This window comes from Pelmatolapia mariae, linkage group LG9 (assembly GCF_036321145.2).
Source record: "Pelmatolapia mariae isolate MD_Pm_ZW linkage group LG9, Pm_UMD_F_2, whole genome shotgun sequence".
Taxonomy (NCBI): Eukaryota; Metazoa; Chordata; class Actinopteri; order Cichliformes; family Cichlidae; genus Pelmatolapia; species Pelmatolapia mariae.
Genome location: NC_086235.1, coordinates 3197585 through 3217202, shown reverse-complemented (window position 1 = coordinate 3217202; position 19618 = coordinate 3197585). Strand labels below are relative to the sequence as shown.

At 44.0% G+C, this 19618-nt stretch overlaps 2 protein-coding genes across 3 annotated transcripts; one reads left to right on the top strand and one right to left on the bottom strand.

Annotated features, from left to right (window-relative positions):
* Window positions 1-270: 270 nt before the first annotated feature.
* Window positions 271-11412, bottom strand: LOC134634794 (clavesin-1-like). Its single transcript, XM_063484170.1, has 8 exons — window positions 10452-11412; window positions 8063-8709; window positions 6043-6213; window positions 5477-5595; window positions 3680-3854; window positions 3482-3592; window positions 3171-3394; window positions 271-2711 (listed from the first exon to the last, which is right to left on the bottom strand). The coding sequence occupies exons 2-8, from the start codon at window positions 8162-8164 to the stop codon at window positions 2633-2635; spliced, it is 981 nt and encodes a 326-aa protein (XP_063340240.1). The 5' UTR covers window positions 8165-8709; window positions 10452-11412; the 3' UTR covers window positions 271-2632.
* A 2197-nt stretch (window positions 11413-13609) lies between these two features.
* riok3 (RIO kinase 3 (yeast)) lies at window positions 13610-19462 on the top strand. 2 transcript variants are annotated; one of them, XM_063483318.1, is made up of 14 exons: window positions 13611-13949; window positions 14822-14945; window positions 15731-15846; window positions 15972-16117; window positions 16239-16346; window positions 16510-16619; window positions 16976-17119; window positions 17197-17324; window positions 17451-17633; window positions 17707-17866; window positions 18011-18091; window positions 18176-18265; window positions 18362-18475; window positions 18575-19462. In XM_063483318.1, exons 3-14 carry the CDS (start codon window positions 15785-15787, stop codon window positions 18686-18688), a joined length of 1440 nt encoding a protein of 479 aa, XP_063339388.1. In that variant the 5' UTR covers window positions 13611-13949; window positions 14822-14945; window positions 15731-15784; the 3' UTR covers window positions 18689-19462. The 2 variants fall into 2 exon arrangements, with proteins under 2 accessions (XP_063339387.1, XP_063339388.1); XM_063483317.1 differs by lacking the exon at window positions 14822-14945 and having other exon boundaries at window positions 13610-13949.
* The last annotated feature ends 156 nt before the right edge of the window (window positions 19463-19618 follow it).

Genomic DNA, 19618 nt, shown 5'->3' with positions numbered 1-19618 from the left:
TGGCTCTGGTTCCTCGTGCTGTGCTCCAGCTCGTTTGTCTCGACTCGTCTGAGAGCTGTCACGGGATTATTTTAATCCTGAAAAGACTAAAACCTGGAGGCTGTGAAGCCTGTGCTCTCCAGCCCCGTTAGCCAGGCGTACAAACGTCACATACCTTATTATGACTAAAGAAGGAAAAAAGTCAGGTTCACAGCCAAAAATAATTCAGTCTGCCCTTCAAAATAAAAGACACACTGTCAAAATAAAGCACACTGAGCAGTTTTGGTGTAAATGTTTACTTCTTTACATTCATTGAAAGGAAATACATTACGTTGGAGTCGGGTGAAGATCGAGTGTAGCCCTGATGATGAATCGTACACACTGCAAAAAAATCTGACAAAGTCACCGTTGTGTTTTTTACAAATACTCGACGGTATATTCAGAGAAAAATCATCGACCTGCATGTTAAACTGAAACCTGAATCTTCTCTGCTGCAGGAAGTGAATCGACTTCAAAAATCTCAGGATAACATTTTAGCCCGGTGTGTCACTTTTTTGCAGTGCAATAATACGAATAACAATAATATTAATAATAATAATATACAATCTTCAAATACATTAGATTAAAAAACAACAAACAATCTTTTCCTTCACTGCAGGAGAGGGTAAAGGTGAGAGTTTGGCATCCTGTGGTTTCTCCACAGCAAAATTATTCCATGCATGTGATCCAGAGCTTTTATTTTGAAATGCATGTGCAAAGTAGGTGGAAATAGGTGAAACTATTCTACCAAAGTGAAGTCTCCTTTACGCCAGCCTCACTGGCTGAGCCGCGGGAACGTTCCCGCCTGCACTTCCTTTCTTTCCTACGGAGATTTTCCCAAAGCTGCAGAAAGATTTGGCTCAAATTAAACAGTTTTCGTTCATATTCAGATAAAGATCATAAAAACTAAAAGCTTATTTTCACATTCAGAGGTTTGAAGGTTGGGTTTCACCAAAAAGGATTTCCTTTAAACACAGACTCGCGTTTAAATTTATTCAAAATGTTTCTTTAAAGCAGCTTTTACTGCAGTTTGACCACTGGGGGGCAGCAGAGCACGCGCTGCATTTCAGACATCTGAACTGGTATCTGTCTCCACGCCATGAATTTAGTACTTGGTCTCTTTTTGCTCCGTTTTTGGGCTCCACCGACGCATTTAGCTGTTTAGCTGCTGAGAAGCCACAGAGGCTTTTTCTTAAAGATTCAGACGTGCTGTGATGTCAAAAATAAACCCAAGCTGTTCAATTATTATTTTATTAAAACACTCTTTATTTTATTCTTGATATTATTAAAGATTTCGAGTTGTTTAATTTACTATATCAGCTGTATACTGCAGCAGTAACAAATGGGTGGGTGTAAGCTTAACAGTACATTTAATAGCTACACTACAAAAATATCTTATGTGCTAAATATAATAACCCTATGTAGATTTTTAGCGATAATAAATCTTTAATGTGATCTAAAACATTTAAAAATGTCTCATATTTTCGTTTTTATCTCCACTTTTACTCAGACACGTCGCAGATCTGTTCAGTGATAGAAAAACTGACTTGTGAAATTTAAATTGAGTGGCTTTTTTGTCTATTATAAAGTATATTTGCTTTATTTTATAAAATCCCAGAAAAAATCCAGATATAACGCCGCTAATTTAATTAACTTGCACAAATGTGCATTATTGCTCATAAAAAGCTTTTCGAGTTATGACTCGATGAATCCAGAAACACAGACATGAAGCAGCTTCAGCGTGACTCACATATCGCTACAACGATGTTTGGCGTTTTGGATAAACGACCAAAACAAACTGCCTGCAGAACTTCCTTGAGAATAACCACGATTTTAAGCTTCCTTCGGTATCGCAGTAACCCAGCAACAGCTACCTGCACATTTATGCACACACTGCAAACAGTAACTGCTAATACTGAATTCAGCTATTGGACTGATTCCATGGCAACCTTGTACTTCCTGTTTTTATCCCTGGAAGCAAAATGGGAGCAGTAGTTTTCTTTGTTAGAAAACTAAATAACAGAAGAACTGGATTTAATGTTGTCACTGAATGTTGTCAATGTTTAAATGAACCTTGTTGGTGCAACCCTCTTAAATCTAAATTTGATTGTAACCGTTTCTCCATAGCAACGTCTTTGTGAGGTTTTACATAAAGTTTCAACTCCGTCACATTTGGCCCTTTTTGTTTGTTTGTTTCTGACTCTGTTCACAGAAACTTCATCCTGTCACGTATGTGAAGTCACGAGATAAACGCACGCCGCTGGTGCACAACAGACAATGACACACACACACACACGTTTGATTTGTGTGTTTGTGTTGCTGCTGTTTGTTGTTGTGAACATCAGGACAGATGCTGCTGGCTGGAGAGAGGCTCAGCTGAGAGGCATTGGACGGCTCAGAGACAGGTCAGACTGTGTGTGTGTGTGTGTGTGTGTGTGTGTGTGTGTGTGTGTGTGTGTGTGTGTGTGTGTGTGTGTGTGTGTGTGCTGTTCAGGAAGTTCACTGTCAGAGTTCAGATCAACAGGACGGGAGGGCAAAACACCAGCTTAATCCACAGCTGGTCCTGAGTGTGTGTGTGTGTGTGTTAACGTGGATGCTGTGTGTGTGCGTGTGTTCAGTCCAGGGCCAATAGCGGTGTGCTGGTCTCTCTGTCCGTCTGTCGCAGAGTTCCTGGTTCCACCGCCGACTGAGACCTGAAACACAAACTCCTCCCATGAGATGAACAGCACACAGACTGTATATGAAAGATGGACATCCCACTGATTCAGCAAGCTAACAGGCTACAGACTGTACATATGTATATATATATATATATACATATATGGGTTTGGGAGCGTGGCGCGCACCTTTCTACAGGCTTATCTGTTTAAAAACTCTGAGCTAAGAAACATTTTACGAGAATATCACAATAAATGTATCAGACCTACTTTGAACTGTAACAGTTTCTAGTTTCTGTGAGTTTTACTTCATGTTGTGACGTGTCAGATTCTAGTTAGATTGTGTTTCTTTGCTTTCGTTGTGTAGTGAGTCAGTCTTGTTTAGTGTGTGTGGTCAGATTTGTGTTTTTCTGTTGTGAGTTCAGGTTTTGTAAATGTTTCAAGAAAGAAATCAAATATTTAGCTTCCTCCATCTGCCCCTTCGCTCATCCTCACCTCTTCATCATGTCCTTGTCTCCTCCTCCTCCACAGTTCTCCCTGACGTGCAGGGCGTCGTAGGTGAGCGTGTACTCGGTCTCGTCATTGTAGTCGGGTCCCAGCAGCGTTCGCGCCCAGATGCCCATATCGTACGGCGGCAGCGTCCCACCGAACTCGGACGGCAAACACTCGGGATGGATGAGCTGGTGGAGCGAGTTCAGGTTGTTGCCGTGGAGGAAGATCTGAGGAGAGCGAGCAGAGGTGAGAAGGTTAACCTCGTAACGTCTGTTATTAGTGTCAGAATAACAGGCGCAGGAACTCTAGCTCACCCTCTTCCTGGTCTTGTCTTTGAGGAACGGCTTGATGATGGTGTACATGGCGTGAATGTACCAGGGCTGATTCACAAAATGGATTCCTCCGAAGCGAGCCGGGAAACTGTCCTGAGGAAAGGAGAGCAGAGCAGGTCGTTTCATATCGTCTTCAATGTGAACCTCGCAGACAGAGAACAGGATGGGGGGCGGGGTTACCTGGAGGCCTTCTATGGCCAGTTTGAGGATGTTGGGCGTGAGCTTGGAGGCCTGTTTGAAGGAGAAGTTGCTCCAGTCGATGATGAGGATGAAGCCGTTGATCTGGAGCTCCGGGTTTTCTATCAGGACCTCCAGAGACAGCAGGATGGCCCGCAGGATGTCAGTGAAGGAGTTCCTGTCAGAGGGAGGCGTGGGTGTTAATCAGCAGCTGATCGATGGCTGCGGAGAGCGTGACGGCCCTTTAACCACAGCTCCGAGCTCTATTTTAGTCGGAGCAGTGACTCATGATTCGCCTCTTTGTGTTTTGGATCAATGCGGTGACGGCTGAGCGTGTGTGGGCGCGCACGTCCATCACGGCGAGTCTGGGCCTCGCTTCAAGCAAAGATTTACAGTCTGAAGTCACTGCTTTTATTTTGAAAACCAAAACAGTCTACCTGGAGAGAGAGCCTGCAAACGTGAGCTTTTTTCATCGTGTTTGCACCTTCGAAACAAAACTTTGACATCAGCTTCTGTCAGGTTTGACGGTCAGCGTTTGTGTGAAGCTGAGCAGACGAAGGATTTTCATTTTGATTCCGTTTCAGCACCGGCGTGCTGTGCACTGTAGGATCTTTACCTCATACTGCAGAGCACTTCACGATGCACCGAAGGTAAAGAGCCTCCAACATTCAACAATCAGGAGATTTATACAAATCGATGTAATGAATATTTAATGCAGTGCTGGAACTCAACGGCGCCGTCCATCACTTTGTACCTGACGGCTACTCGCTACCAAGTCACATGTCAACAGCATGGTGCTCTCTCATTGGTGGTTGCTTCAATTGCTCTCTTGGAAGCTGGCAAAAGTTTTTCTACAGGTCGCTGGTGTTTTTCCAAATGTGTTTGAAATGCAAAACCCTGCAGGTGTCCTTTAATAAAAACTAAAAAGTTTAATAGTAATTTTACAGACTCTAAAAACAGTGGGTGTATTTGCTTTATCGCGTGCTACCATTGTTTGCCTTCAATCCAACAAGATTCTCCTTGGATAGCTGCAGCCTCGTTATCATGGTGCACAGAGACGGATTAGACACTTGTTTTTGGTTTTCAGTGAAGAGTTTAAATAAAAGTGTTCCAGCAAAATGGGGCGATCGTGGCTCAAGAGTTAGGAGTTCGCCTTGTAATCGGAAGGTTGCCGGTTCGAGCCCTGGCTTGGACAGTCTCGGTCGTTGTGTCCTTGGGCAAGACACTTCACCCGTTGCCTGCTGGTGGTGGTCAGAGGGCCCGGTGGCGCCAGTGTCCGGCAGCCTCGCCTCTGTCAGTCAATGTAGCTTACCATCACCAGTGTGTGAATGTGTGGATGACTGGATATGTAAAGCGCTTTGGGGTCCTTAGGGACCAGTAAAGTGCTATATAAATACAGGCCATTTACCATAACTTCATGCTGGATTTAAGGAATTGTTGGACCAATAAACTGGGAGAAAACCAGCACAGGTTTCAGGAATGTTTTATGTTTTGAAAGGTGTTGATCTTTATGAAAATGAATGAGACAAAATCCTTCGAGTTTCACAGAAAACAAAAACCAACCCAGGTCAGAGGGAAGCACTATGTCAGGAATTAACCCAAACATCATATCCTCTGAAATGAATCACTATACTGTGAAGATTAGAAATCACGTTAAACTCGTTTTTCAGACTGTTACTGTTTCAAAGAAATCAGCTCTGCTGTGACAGACTGCACAATGTTGTTCCAGCTCTCGCCCTCAACAAAAGAATATATTTATCAATGTATGTACATGTGTGTGTGTGTGTGTGTGTGTTTCACCTGCTCTGGTCCCAGTTGGAAGCAAACAGGATGAGGATTTTCCGACCGTGCTGATCCGGAGTCTCCAGCACGCCCGGGAATCCGTCCATCAGCGCTCGCTTAATGCCCGGGTCATCCACCTGACAACAAACGTGTGCACGTGTTAGAGCAGCCAAGCGTCGGTGTTTCACTTCAGCAACATTCACATCGTACACATCACAGGCCAAAGCAGCCCCCCACATGCTGGGAATTGGCTCCCTTATTCTTTTTTAAAGGTAAGGAGTTAGGAGCAGCTGCTGCAGACTTCCTGGTGTCACAGACTGTTTCAACTGCATGAATAAGACCAAGAACGCCTTTCTCAGCTCATGAGTGTGTAAATATTTCTCTGTGGACATGAGGAGTGACCGTCAGAGATCTGAGAAGGATGCAACACCGATATTTCCCTGAACAGCACCAACGCATCCAAACCAAAGGACACAGATTCCTCTGCAGGGGTTACAGTTTTCCCCCTGGTCAGGGACAACACAGCAGATACGACTCCTGAAAAAGACAGTTGATGGCTTGTTGTTGAAAACACAGAATCGGACCTTGAAGCTCTGGAACATGTCGAGGTTCTGCTGTCTGAACTGGAAGTACTGGGCCAGCAGCCTGAAGGTTTCCATCTGGTCGAACTTTCTGGCTCGGAGGAAGCGAAGGATGAAGTCGTCGTCCGTCCGCAGGAAACCGATGTCTGGCCTCGTCACGATCATGTCCCGAACCTTTAACGGACAGACAGGAAGTCAGACAAACATCACAAAAGACTCGTTTAATAAAACAGGAACAAACGTGACGCAGACTCGTTACTCATCAATAAAAGGCAGCAGAGACACTGATCACGTTTGTTTATGTCAGTGAATTATATTCATTTCGTCGTCGTCACGCTTCATTCATTGTTTGTCTCTGCATGTTTTTGGACTTATTTTTGGTCACAAAGTGTCAAACTTCAGTCATAAATTTGATGGTTTTTTTAAGTCCTCATAAACGTCTTGACCTTAGAAACATTTAAATTTCCTCTAATCTGACTCATCAGGTAAAATCAGAACCGGCCGGCAGCATGAATTAGGTGTTGAACTGTTTGAATCACGGTGGGATGAGCTGAATCTCATCATGCGTTCAAGTACACCATGTGCTACAGCTTATACAGTTTAAAGTAATAAACAGAGTCCATTTCTCAAAATCCCGTTTATCTAAAACTTTTTCTTCAATTATAGACCAACGTGACAGATGTCACACCTCCCCTTGCAATCTAAGCCATGTGTTTTTCTTCTGTCCAAGTTTGAACACATTTTGGAGTGATTTCTTTTCCGTACTTTCAGGGTTTTTGGAATTCAGATCCAAGAAGACCCTCTAATTGCCATATTTGGAGTTCCAAAGACCCTCTTAATATATCTCCCCAGCAAACTGAGATCTTGGCTTTTTGTTCCCTTCTTGCTAAACGCTGTATTTTACTTCTTTGGAAATCTCCCACGCCTCCATCTGCATCAAAATGGCTTAATACTGTCCAGACATCCTTGAGGGTGGAGAAGATCTCACTCACAGTGAAGGGTAGCTCTGCAAAATTTATCCACAAGTGGACACTCTTTGTGGAATATCTCAAATCTTTTCTCTAGTATTTAGAACAATGCAATTTACCCACCCTGAAAAGAATTTGAAATTTACTCTTTTTTAAGGCATAGGATTTAAGCCCCCCCCCCCTTCTATTTTTTTATTTATTTATTTATTGTTTAATTTTAATTTTTGTTTTTTTAATTAAAATTTTTTTTAATTTTACTTTATTTTATTTATTTATTTAATATTTTTTTCTTCATTTTTTTTCTTTTTTCTCAATTTTCGGTTCTTGTGTTCTTGTGTTGGTATGATGTTTTTGTATTTTAATTTGTCTTTTGTTTAACAAGAAAAGGTTAAAATGATTGGGAAAGAAATGTTTGAGAAAATATGTAAGATGCATACAATGTAAAAGTTTGTATAATCTCTTAATAAAAAAATAAATAAATTCCTCTGTGAAGGGAAAACTGAAAGAAAATTAAATGTAATGTCTGTTTCCATCCATCAGCTAGTTTTACGTGAGTAATAGTAGCTGATGTGTGAAGAGGTGAGATTCTCCCGTCATGAAACCAGCACAGGTAAAATAGCAGATTAGCAGTTCCAACAATGCTTCAGCTGTTAGCATGACGAGAAACATCTGTACTGTCAACTGTCAGCGGTGACCCCACACCACCGAAGAAGAAGCTATCAGCAGAGGCACGTAAACTTAGTTTAGTTTTGCCTCCCAACCACCGAGCGTTGTTGACACGTCATAAAGCGTGACGCAAACTGCTAGCAACCAAAGCAATCAGGAGGTTTTGTGTGCAGCAAGAACAGAGAAACCTCGTGCAACTACTTGGAGCTGGTTGGGGAAAACTCTTCCCTAGCAACCAGTGGTTGCTGGGGGTCACCAGCTGGTCTCTACGCCTGTGTGACTGATGGAGGAGTGTGGTGGAAGTGACTTGCAGATACAGCATCACCTGAGGTTTGTCTGACTCTGCAGACCTGCCTGATCTGACTCAGGTGTGTGGTGCAGCCGTGTACCTGCTGGATGTCCTGGTGCAGAGTGTCCGGGTTCTCGTTCAGCTCCAGTCGAGCTTTCTCCGTCGTCTCCGAGCTCAGGCCGGCGTGTAGGTGAGACATCATGGGGTCTCCCTCTGGATCTACTCCCGATGCCCAAAATGGTTTGCCCACCCTGTAACACCTGCAGGATGGTTAGTGTGCCCTTTGTATCAGTAACACAATCGTATTTGCTGTGCGTTTGTGACGTGTGATGTCAGATTTCAGCTAAAGGACGAGGAACTCTTTGATGCTTTCCTGTGAGCAGAGGACAATCATGTGTATGTTGCACAATCTGCCGCTGCAGCTTATAGAGGGACAATCATCACCGCTGTCTTCTTTTACATCATCGGCTCTCGGGAAGCTGAAAGTCCTCAAAGTCCAGAAAGTCCTCTAACCTTTGGGCAGAAAAAGAAAACACCAGCTTTTGGATTTTGCTGCTGTTTCTGTCCTAATTCTCCTTCCTGTCGACATCCCGCCTCCTCCTGCTCTCCATCGTGGTTCTTTCAGGTTTCATCCGGTCATGTCGCTGAATCTCTGCTCTGTCATGGTGAAGCCACTTGCGACGAAAGGTCCTGCTGTTCTGCACTCGGTAAAGGCGAACGCTTGACGGTCAGTCGGGCCTCCTCAGCCTGGGAGAGGGGACAGATGGAGAGGACATGAAAGTGGCTTTAAAGTCATCAACGAGTGAAGTCACTGAAGATCAGAGTTCTGCACACAACCGAGGGCTTGTTCCTCCACCACCTCCTACACACAGGCGGTGGAGGCTTCAGTATGTCTAAACTAGAGTTCAGACATAGTGAAAATGGTACCAAACACATGGACGCACAGAGCTAAAAAGTGAGGCCAAAGCTGAAAGCTGCATTTCTTCTGGTGGCCAGCAGATGGCGACTCCTGGATGCAGAGAGACTTGCGGTGCTACAGAAGTCAATGAGAAAACACCCTTCACTCCCTCGCTCTGTGAGGTCATGGCTCAAGTTTCAGGTCTTACTGGATAAATGTGGGTTTACTGTGGGCTGCAGTGGGCTTACCCACAGATAAGTGTTTGACCGGCCCACACACCCCCACAGTTCACCCACACCCACCCACTGTGGGCCTGCACGGGCATGTTTGCTGGTCAGAGCTACAGATATGTGAAAGTGGACGTGCACAGCTGCTCCTGCTGTTCTATAATCAGTAAAAATATCAGCTACATTTCTTATTGCAGAAATAAAAATAGGGCCCAGGGGCCATAACCGGGCCACAAAAGGGTCCAACCCGGTCCCCTGTAAGGAGGGAATCCATGCAGGATGTGTTGGAAGAGCTTAAGCTAACTCGTCAGACAAAGACGCCGCCATGATGCGCCGTCGCTGCCGTAGGAAAGCTCCTTTTTTTAATGACACATCAAACATGAACTTCCTGTTTGTTCACTGCAGACGAGCCTTTAAAAAACTGAAATTATCAAGAGTTTTTTCAGTGTTAGTATTTCAGCTAATATCAGAGAAATTCCATGTCACCATTTTGTTGCAAAGATGTAATTTTTCAGCTTTCATTATTTATTTTATGGGCTCATTCGTCTGTACTGCAGCATTTATTATTATTATTATCTGATAATTCTTTCTCTCTTCTTTCTTTGTCTTATTTTAACCATCGATGATTTTTTAATATTTTTAAAAGATATGTTTCTGATTTTAATTTTTTAAATTTTCTTGATTCTTTTGGTGTATTTAGCATCTATTTTGAATTTCATGCTTTATTATTATTATTATTACCTCGGACTCAGTTCCTTAAAGTGCAGTTTTTATTTATTTATTACAAGTTTTTATTTTTTTATTTTATTTTTTTTATTCTTATTTTTATTGTAGCGTCTTTATCTCGACATATTTTTTAGATTTTTATTTTATTTTATGCAGCTTCTTTGTCTCCAAATGTCTCCACATTTTTGTAAAAAATATTTTTATTATTATTTTTATTACAGTTTGGTTTTCTGTATTTTTTTTTATCGTCTTAATTTTCTTCTTTTTCTCAATGTTTCCTATTTTGCGCCCTGTTTCCTTCTTTTCTGTGCTCCTCTGTCTTTATTTCTAATTTCACGGAGGGGGTTGCTGCCTGCAGATGACCCTGTGCTCTGGCCCGTAGACCCTCCACCCCCCTCTCCACCCAGCTGTCTCCATCTGCCGCGGCATTAATCGCGTCAGGCGCACAGTCTGTGGTCCTAACGTGAAGGCAGGAGCTGCCAGAGGCTACTGGAACATCTGGCACATCTGCAGCAGTTTCCTGATGTTTGAGGCTCGTGCTCAGGCTCAAAGTGACCCTCCGCGTGCTCAGGCTGCAGGTGGAAACCTGAAACATCCCAGAGGACGCGCTCACCCGCATTTTAAAGGGAATTACTCACAGAGCTTCCGGCAGAGCTGCTGCTGGTTCAATCCCGGCCGTCCTGACTGGCCCGACGGCCCTCCGGCGGTGGTGCTGATGCTGAGGACGGAGGAGGAGGAGGCCATCGGACAAAAGAGATCTCCGTTAGAGCCCAACCGGAAACAAACCGACATGAAATCAAACGGCTCTGAGAGGATGAAGCGCGTGCTCGTGCATCATGAGGAGGAAGAGGAGTAGGAGGAGGTGCGTTTCCACTTTGTGCTCCGACAGAAGACGTCAGGATGCTCCCACACTGTCATTCCTCAGTCATGAACAGCACCGCTTCCGGTCAGCACTTTCAAAATAAAACTCAGTGACCCTGAAGTGAAGCGTTTCAAACCTGTGCTGATGACCTTCATCTGTGAACCCTCTAATCTGGCCCCGCCCCCTCACTCTCAACGTCAGAGTATTAGGTTAGGCCAAACTGGCCATGGTGTGCATCATGTGGACTGACTGACTCCTCAGTGTCACATTTTAACATGCGAGTCTTTGGTGTTTGGCTCATTGCTGCAGCCTCTGGTGGACATCACAGGAACTGCAGTTTTTGCCATTTTTCGGTTCCAGAGGAATTAGCTCTAAATTCTCAGCAGCTGAAGAAGACCCGTGCTTTGAGCAGTCAGCTTAGCTTAGCATGTTGTTGCTGATGACACCAGCTTCACAGCTTGAACCTTCTTTTTTTCTCTGATTGTGGAGGAAAGGTGCTTCATTTAGCCGTTTGTTTTGTTTGGCCAATTAGCTCAGCTGGTTAGCGCATGGTGCTACAAATACCAAGGTCATGGGTTCAAGCCCCATACTGGCCACAGAGCTTCAAATTCTTCAAAGGTGGAATTACTTACATGAGGGCTTCAGTGCTGCTCTAAACAACTATATTATAGGCATCTGATATATCAAAATTAGTATTATTTGCAGGCAACACAAATATTTTTTGTTCTGGGGGAATCTAAAGGAGCTGCTGGATACAATTACTTCAGAAATGTACAAAATTTTAAAAAATGGTTTAACAGAAACAAAATATTGCTAAATCTAAGTAAAACTAAAATAGTCTTATTTAGGAATTCCCTTAGAAATGCACAAGTGCAGATTCATATAGATGGTGTGGAAACTGAAAGAGTACTTGAACATAAGTTCTTTGGTGTGATTATAGATGATAAATTAAACTGGAAGTCTCATATAAATCATATAGATAACAAAATTTCAAGAAGTGTTTCAATCTTGAGTAAAGTAAAACACATTCTGGACCACAAATCACTCCACATTATTGTTCCCTGATTGCACCATATTTGCATTACTTTGCAGAGGTTTGGGAAATACTTACACACGTTCGCTATCATCAATCTTTATATTACAAAAAAGGGCCATAAGGATAATCCATAAAACTGGTTACAGAGATCATACAAATCCACTATTCTTAAAATCAAAAATTCTAACATTCACAGATCTGGTTCATTTTCTCACTGCACAAATTATGTATCAAGCAATAAACAACCTGCTTCCTGACAATATTCTAAAACTGTTTTCTAAAAGGGAACAGGGATGCAATTTGAGGGGGGAATTAAATGTAAAACATCCGTACAACATTAAAAAGTGTTTGCATCTCTGTGTGTGGAGTGAAGCTGTGGAACAGACTGAGTAAAGATATGAAGCAATGTCCGAGCATGGCCCAGGTTAAACAGCGGTTTAAGGATGTGGTTTTTGCAGGGAGGAGGTAGAGATTTGATCGGGTGTCCTTGTCCAATATTTTCATGTGTGTGCGGGTGCACGGGTATGTTGGTATGGGTATATATATCTGTAGGTTGTGTATCCTTTGAGATGTTACTGGGCTTATTGAAAATGTGTATATGTGTGTATGTGTATATATGTATGTATGGATAGATAGAAAGATATATACATATAATTAATACATTTTTTAAAAAATACACGTAACATATAATGTAATTGTAAGGAGGTATTTCTGTAGTCTATTGATTACTAGATAGTGGAAAAGTGGGTGGGATTAAATAAGTTTATGCTTCTTCCTGCTCCTTTTTGAACATGAAAGTTATTCGTAGTTGTTTTTGCTCGTTTTCCTTTTTGTTTTGCTTTGTTTGTTTGTCTCTTTTTAATTCTATGTTGTTGTACTTTTTCAAAATGTTCAAAATAAAGATTCAATCAGTCAATCAAACAATTATCTTTCCTGCAACAAATAAAAACGATTATTTTATCCAATTTTCTGATTTAGTCTCATTTTTTTTGCTTTTATTTTTAAATCCCATTTGGACGGCTTCCGGTTTTGTTAACGTAAACACCGCGTGACTTTACACACCTGTGACAGCGAAGCGCGTTCGCGAGTCAACCTGGACAGATTGTAGGTCGTGCGCGCAGCCGCACAGGCTGAACGCGCATGCGGAACGCGCAGAGATGATGAAGCTTTCAAATACGTCATTTTTTATTTTATTTCACATCGAAAATTTCACCTTTCACACCACACACGTGCTAATATATAATTTTCAATATAAATATTAATAATCTTTGTAATGATTTAGCTGCTTGATTGTTAACATTTTTTTTATTATATTCTAAAAAGTTTCACCTTTAATCGTCTTTTTACTGATTTCTTTTTAATACGCGGTTCATTCAGGGGGCACTGATGCGTTTCCAGACCAGCTGAGAGATGGAATCTGTCCAGGGTGTCCCGGGTCTGCTCCGGGCACACGTCCGGGCACCAGTTTACCCAGTTTGCCTGGGACAAGATTACTGGGTTGGCTGTGATATCTGCTAGGTGATGGTAAACGGTGGTTAAATTTCTGGCTATTGAAGCTAAATCATTTATTTGTCTTTTATTTTGTTATCATATAATAAATGAAAGAATGAAAAAGAAAATAAATAACATATTAAAAGTAGACTATATGGAGAAAATAATACATTAATGGAAAGAAGCTTGATTTGTGTTACTTTTTAAATAAATTGATGCTCATACGTATTTTTTCAGATTTTGTGAGTTTTTGACCTCCAGGCGATTTTAAACCAATGGAATGGAAGAAAACAACTAAATATTGACATTAAAGATGCAGAAATTTGGATTTCAGAAGATTTTAGTTCTGGAAACGTATCAATTTAAAAGTGGGAGGGCTTTTATTGTGAAGGCGGGCAGTAGTCTCTAGTTGAACAGTGACGTTCTTCCTGTCGTGCTAAGGGTCACTGTTCTGTGAAGCTCCTCTGTGCGGTCTCTTCTGCCTCCTTACAGCCGTTGGTTTATTAGAAAATCTTCTGTTTCCGGCTCGTAAATTATTTCTGTCGCGGTTCCGGAAGTGTCCAGCACAGTTTGGCTCAGGTGTCACAGCGCGTGAAGGTTTTTATTCACCTTACTTTCTGGAAGTTTCAAAGCTAACGTTAGCTCAGCAGCTAGCCATCATTCACCCTCCGCGGAGAGAATCGATCTATAATCATCATCATCGTCATTATCATGGATCAATCAGGAGTCACAGCGCAGACACCGAAGGTAGGTCCCTCCTCTGCCCGGCTCTCCTGCCGCGGTTATCGGTTAGACTTCAGGGAGCGGCCGCGGCTGATGTTAGCCGCTCCCAGTGCCACCATGGCGGCTGTTTCCTTTAAAGGCTCGGGTTGCAGATAACCCGGGTGGCACCGGGTTAGCACCGAGCTGTGTGTTATTTTAGATAACAGCCTGTCAGCTGGTGGTTAAAGCAGGAGATGAGCTCACCGATGCTTCAGCTCAGACCACAGGCTGGCCGGTTTGACCCGGACTGGACCGGGCCAAGACAGCCTCTGTGATGACACACCTCTAGATTCCACCTGTTTATCCCGGAAATGTTTCATGAGCCAAAGGTTTAGCTTCACATTGAGTCCGGGAGAGTTTCAGCTGTAACATCTCAGTTTTCCTTCATCACAGAGAAATCAGCTGTGATAAATGAAGAAGCCTGTGGGCTTTAAGTATAACAGACAAGTGACGTTACAGAGAGAGCTGTGGAGGCTCAGACTGTCCTGTAATCATAAAACACAAAGTGTTTGTTTTACTGTAAGTAAAACCGGCTGAAAAACAGGAAGTGTAGTTATTTGTCTATAACATAATTACTGTGCTGTAGTGACTGCTCATGAGGGGGGTTTGAGTCAGAGAGGAAAATGGTGGAATTTCAGAAAATACAGTTAAAAGTCCAAAATTTCTGCCCTCCATATTTTCCAAAGTCCGGTGGACCAGAGTGGAGCCTCTGCCGGACCGTTTGTGGACTCCGGGCCTTATATTTAACACTCCTGCCCCAGACTGTAAATAATAACCAGCTGTGCTTCAGACATGTCTGAACATGTTCTTCTTCTTCTCTTGTTGTTTCTGTGCCTGCGTGACTCACCCACTGTCAGTGATGTCAGGCCCCACCTGTAGCTCCTGACTCACCTGTTCATGCAGCCTGTTTACTGAGCAGCTTTCTAATAACGCAGAGCAACACGAGCTCATGGAGGTTCGACTGAAGTCAGACTTATTGAAGTAAGAAACATCCATCTGTGAAAACAAAAATGAACATTTAAAAAACACTAAAATCTCGACTCAGTTTTCACTTTACACCAGTTTAAACTTCAGCTCATTGGGTAAAATAAGCTTTGACTAACTTCACCAGTATTTGAATTTTATTAGCTGATAATCAAGAAAAAACTTTTTATGACGACTGATTTTTCTTATCTTCTGTTTTTCTTTCTGATAATTTGTCAGGAGAAAAAAAATATTTGCAGTTCTCAGAGACTCATCAGATAGTTTTTGTCATTAAGATATTCTGAGTTTGGGGAATGTTCGTAGAGTAAATCGGGACATTTTGGGGGATTTTTGGACTATTTTTTGACCAAAATAATCAACAACAAACATTCCAGAAAATAATATAGAAACTGTTGGTATCAGGAGAGAAATGATGTCATACAGTCCCGTGTTTGACTGCACACGTTTCACGAAAAGGGAAGTGTAAATATAAAATAATATATGTATATGATGCAAAAAATAAAACCTCACCATAAAAATATAAATAAAATAATAAAAACAGAAGTTTGTAAAAACAATAAATATACATTTAAATCTATGTAACATTAAAGAATATGTATGATGTAAATATAAACAGTGAATTAGTATAAAATAAAACTGTTTCTGTTTGTTATTGTGAAAATAAAAGAAACCTGAGGTAATTGTAATCTCAGTAACATGATCCAAGTACTCTGATTACTCATGTGAGGAGTTCTCTGAAGGTCTTTCAGTGATTTCATGTGTCTATTTCTTGTCATTGTCAGAGTCCGTGGGGTTCGGCGGCCCCGGCGGCTCCAGCCTGCTCTCTCTCTGAGGTGATGAGCGAACAGCTGGCGAAGCAGCTGGACGAGGAGAACGCCGTCTTCCCGGCGTTCTCTGAGTAAGAGTTCCCGTTTAAGCTTCTGAGGGTTAAAAGTTTCCATCCTGTTAACGTCAAATGTTTCTCTCGTCAGTAAATCCAGGAGCTTTAAAAGGTTTTCAGGTGGTAACGCGTCTGTCTCTCAGTCCTGCAGCCGAGCTGCTGCTGGCCGACGAAGCCCCCGACACCACCAGCGACCTGATGCTCGCCCAGATGCTGCAGATGCAGTTCGACCGCGAGTTCGACGACCAGCTGCGGCGCGAGGAGAAGAAGTTCAACGGGGACAGCAAAGGTGATTCAGAAAGCTTCGGGGTTATGTGAAACAGTTGAAGTTTTGAAGGCGCCTCAGTTGGCGTGTCTGTAAACGGCGGTTAGTAAAGTTTAATTCAAAGTGTGACACGTTTCTGTTTTAGTGTCCATCTCCTTCGAGAACTACCGCATGGTCCATCCGTACGACGACAGCGACAGCTCCGAGGACGAGGTCGACTGGCAGGACACGAGACACGACCCCTACAGAGCCGGTAGGACGCCTGCAGGGGTGGACAAAATAACAGAAACACGTCAGAGTGCCAAACGGCGGCCTGACTCGTCAGTCGCCAAGCTTCTTTACACTCTGTCTCAACTTCACCAACATCCTTTTCTGTGTGTGTGTGTGTGTGTGTGTGTGTGTGTGTGATGTTTCAGACAAACCTCAGACCACACCGAGGAAAGGCTTCACGGGGAAGGGGAAGAACATCACCACCAAACATGACGAAGTGACCTGCGGCCGCAAGAACACGGCACGCATGGACAACGTAAGATGGCCGAGCACGCTTATCAACATGCCTTAAATATCTGATTTGTAGATCATTATCTGAAAAACAAACCACCTGAAAGAGTTCCAGTATCGCTCAGATAAAGGCTGCCTGGCCTGCCCTCAGCGTGCAGCTGTTTTCACAGAAGCCTCAGCAGACACGGTCAGGTTAAAGTGGGACGGTGTAGCTGCTGAACAGCCTGGTTTAACAGTAGCTGCAGGTGGAGAACAAACACAGAGCAAAAAGAGTGTGTGTGTCTCTAAAACGGCAGGATGACTCGTCTGAGCGAACTCTGTCAGAACCACAGATATCAGCCCGACCGCCGTTTTCATTGCGTGCTGTTCTCCCTCGTCCAGTTTGCCCCGGAGGTCCATGTCGGTGACGGTCTGGGGATGGACCTGAAGCTGTCCAATCAGGTGTTTAACTCCCTGAAGCGGCACTGCTACAGCGAGCAGAGACGCAGCGCCAGGCTGCACGAGAAGAAGGAGCACTCCACCGCCGTACGTATGGAAACGCCCTCCGCCCGCTGCAGGATGCTGAAGGTGAAGCTCTCTGACTCCTCCTCCTCTCTCCTCAGGAGCAAGCCGTGGACCCTCGCACTCGCCTGCTGATGTACAAGATGGTGAATGCCGGCGTGCTGGAAAACATCAACGGCTGCATCAGCACCGGGAAGGAGTCTGTGGTCTTCCACGCCGACGGAGGGAGGTGAGCAGGAAAATCCTGAGTGCTTCAGGAAAATCAGCCACGAGGTTACAAATACTTTGAGACAGGAAGCGCACACCTGCCCATAGGTGCTGTTTGATTTACTGTGTGTGTCTGTGTGTGTGTCAGCCTGGAGGAGCAGCCCGTCCCAGACGAGGTGGTGCTGAAGGTGTTTAAAACGACGCTGAACGAGTTCAAGAACAGAGACCGCTACATCAAAGACGACTACCGCTTCAAGGACCGCTTCAGCAAACTGAACCCACGCAAGATCATCCGGCTGTGGGCCGAGAAGGAGATGCACAACCTGGGCAGGTGAGTGGAGTCCACGGGGGGACGGCGGGAGCTGCTCCGTGACCTAAACCTCCGCCCGGCTGTGTGCTTTCAGGATGAAGAAGGCCGAGATCCCGTGCCCGGAGGTGGTCCTGCTGAAGAAACACATCCTGGTGATGTCGTTCATCGGCAAAGACCACGTCCCCGCCCCCAAACTCAAAGACGCCATGCTGAACTCAGAGGACCTGAAGAACGCCTACTACCAAGTCCTCCACGTACGTACGCCCACAGGAAGTCCGCTTCTTTGTGTTTTTATTTCTTTCCCCTGCAGACGTCTCTGTCGGGATTAAATTCAGTTTAATTTTTGTGTCTGAGAAGAAAAAAGTCTGACAGCAGCTTCTCGCCGTGTTCCCGTGCAGGTGATGCAGCAGCTGTATCAGGAGTGTAATCTGGTCCACGCTGACCTCAGCGAATACAACATGCTGTGGCACGAAGGGAAGGTACAGTTCCCCTGCTTTTACCTGTCCTCCTCCCCCCTCTTCATCTCTCTGTGATGTCATCAGTCACCCTCGCTCTCGTTGCAGGTGTGGCTGATTGACGTGAGTCAGTCCGTGGAGCCCACCCACCCCCACGGTCTGGAGTTCCTCTTCAGAGACTGCAGGAACGTTTCCACGGTAAACCCGACTCCTCTCTGCTGGATCCAGGAAATTTAAACCTGATTCACGATTTCACTCGTTTTTATTTGAGTTTGAACTCGTTTGTCGCTCCAGTTCTTCCAGAAGAGAGGCGTGAGCGAGGCGATGAGCACCTATGACCTTTTCAACGCCGTGACCGGCCTGAACATCCCCGTGGGCGCCGAGGACGAGGCCGAGTTCATGGCAGAGGTAACGGAGATGGTTTCAGGTTGATGACCCTCCTGTTATCGGGGTTGTATCTTATGTTTTGGTGTCGGTTAAATTCAGCGGCGTCTCTCTGCTCGACAGATCGTGGCGCTGGAGAAGAGGAACGAAGACCACATCCAGAAACGAGGCAAGAAAACCTTCCCGGTGACCTCGGAGGACGGCGGCCCCCCTTTAGAGCCCGACGCCGATGACTAAGCCCGCACAGCTCGCAGATTCTTCATGATCCCGCCGTGTTTTTAGACAAACAAATCCGAAAAAGAGATGAATGGAGGACGAGGACGACGCCTCGGCACCTCCAACCCACCACCCTACTCGCTGCTTCCTGTAAACGGGAAGAGTGAGGGGGCGGGGTTTAACGTTTAACCGCATTGGACGTTAAAGTCAGAGCGTCAGACGATCAGACGCGGTTTCCTGAGGCTCGGGTCTTCCTGCTAAGATTGTCCCACGCTGCTCGCAGTGTGTGTTTTTGTAAACGCTTTGTAGATTAAAACCCGACTTCAGGGGGAAACTAGCTGCTCCGTCACTGAGGCGCTCTTATTATGATCACACTGCAGGAAAACAGATTTACTCAGACTTTAACCCTCAAAAACTTTAGAAAAAAGTAGAAATCAGCTGAAATTTCACTGTTGTAAAATCAAATGAATTAATTTTCCTTCTAGTAAAAACATTAAAGCTTCCGTTTTCCTGTGTTCAGGAGTCATTCAGGGTTGGGTCAAAGCAGGAAGTTAAAGAGTGAGAATGAAACGTTATGAACAGATGATCTGGTGATTTCAGATCCATCATCATCCTGGTAAATGTTTTAAAAAAATCAGTCAAAAAGTCAGATTTTGATGTTTACAGTAGAGGAGAGCAGGTGTGCATGCAGGAAGTCCTGCTGTCTGCTGCTAGCTTCAACAGTAATGTCGGGTTTTGAACAGGATGTTGGTCTCATGGTGCAAATTCAGAATAAAACACAAACATGGAAAATTCTTCTTGTTGGCTTTTATTTTGTAAGAATATAATCCTTATCTGTCATGCTATGGCTGTGTCCCAATTCAGGGTATGCACGCTTGAAGTACGCATTTCAAGTGCGAATACGTCACCGCCACGCGACGACGGCTGTCCCAATTCAAAGTGTACTTCAAA

Excerpts from the sequence above, each read along its gene's own strand:
- LOC134634794 (XM_063484170.1), bottom strand. The coding sequence starts at position 8,164 with ATGATGTCTCACCTACACGCCGGCCTGAGCTCGGAGACGACGGAGAAA. Across the intron at positions 6,214-8,062 it reads TGCACCAGGACATCCAGCAG|GTTCGGGACATGATCGTGAC; the intron begins GTACACGGCTGC and ends TGTCCGTTAAAG. Across the intron at positions 3,855-5,476 it reads TCCAACTGGGACCAGAGCAG|GAACTCCTTCACTGACATCC; the intron begins GTGAAACACACA and ends TCCCTCTGACAG.
- riok3 (XM_063483317.1), top strand. The coding sequence starts at position 13,914 with ATGGATCAATCAGGAGTCACAGCGCAGACACCGAAG. Across the intron at positions 16,347-16,509 it reads ACACGACCCCTACAGAGCCG|ACAAACCTCAGACCACACCG; the intron begins GTAGGACGCCTG and ends GTGATGTTTCAG. Across the intron at positions 18,092-18,175 it reads TGCTGTGGCACGAAGGGAAG|GTGTGGCTGATTGACGTGAG; the intron begins GTACAGTTCCCC and ends CTCTCGTTGCAG.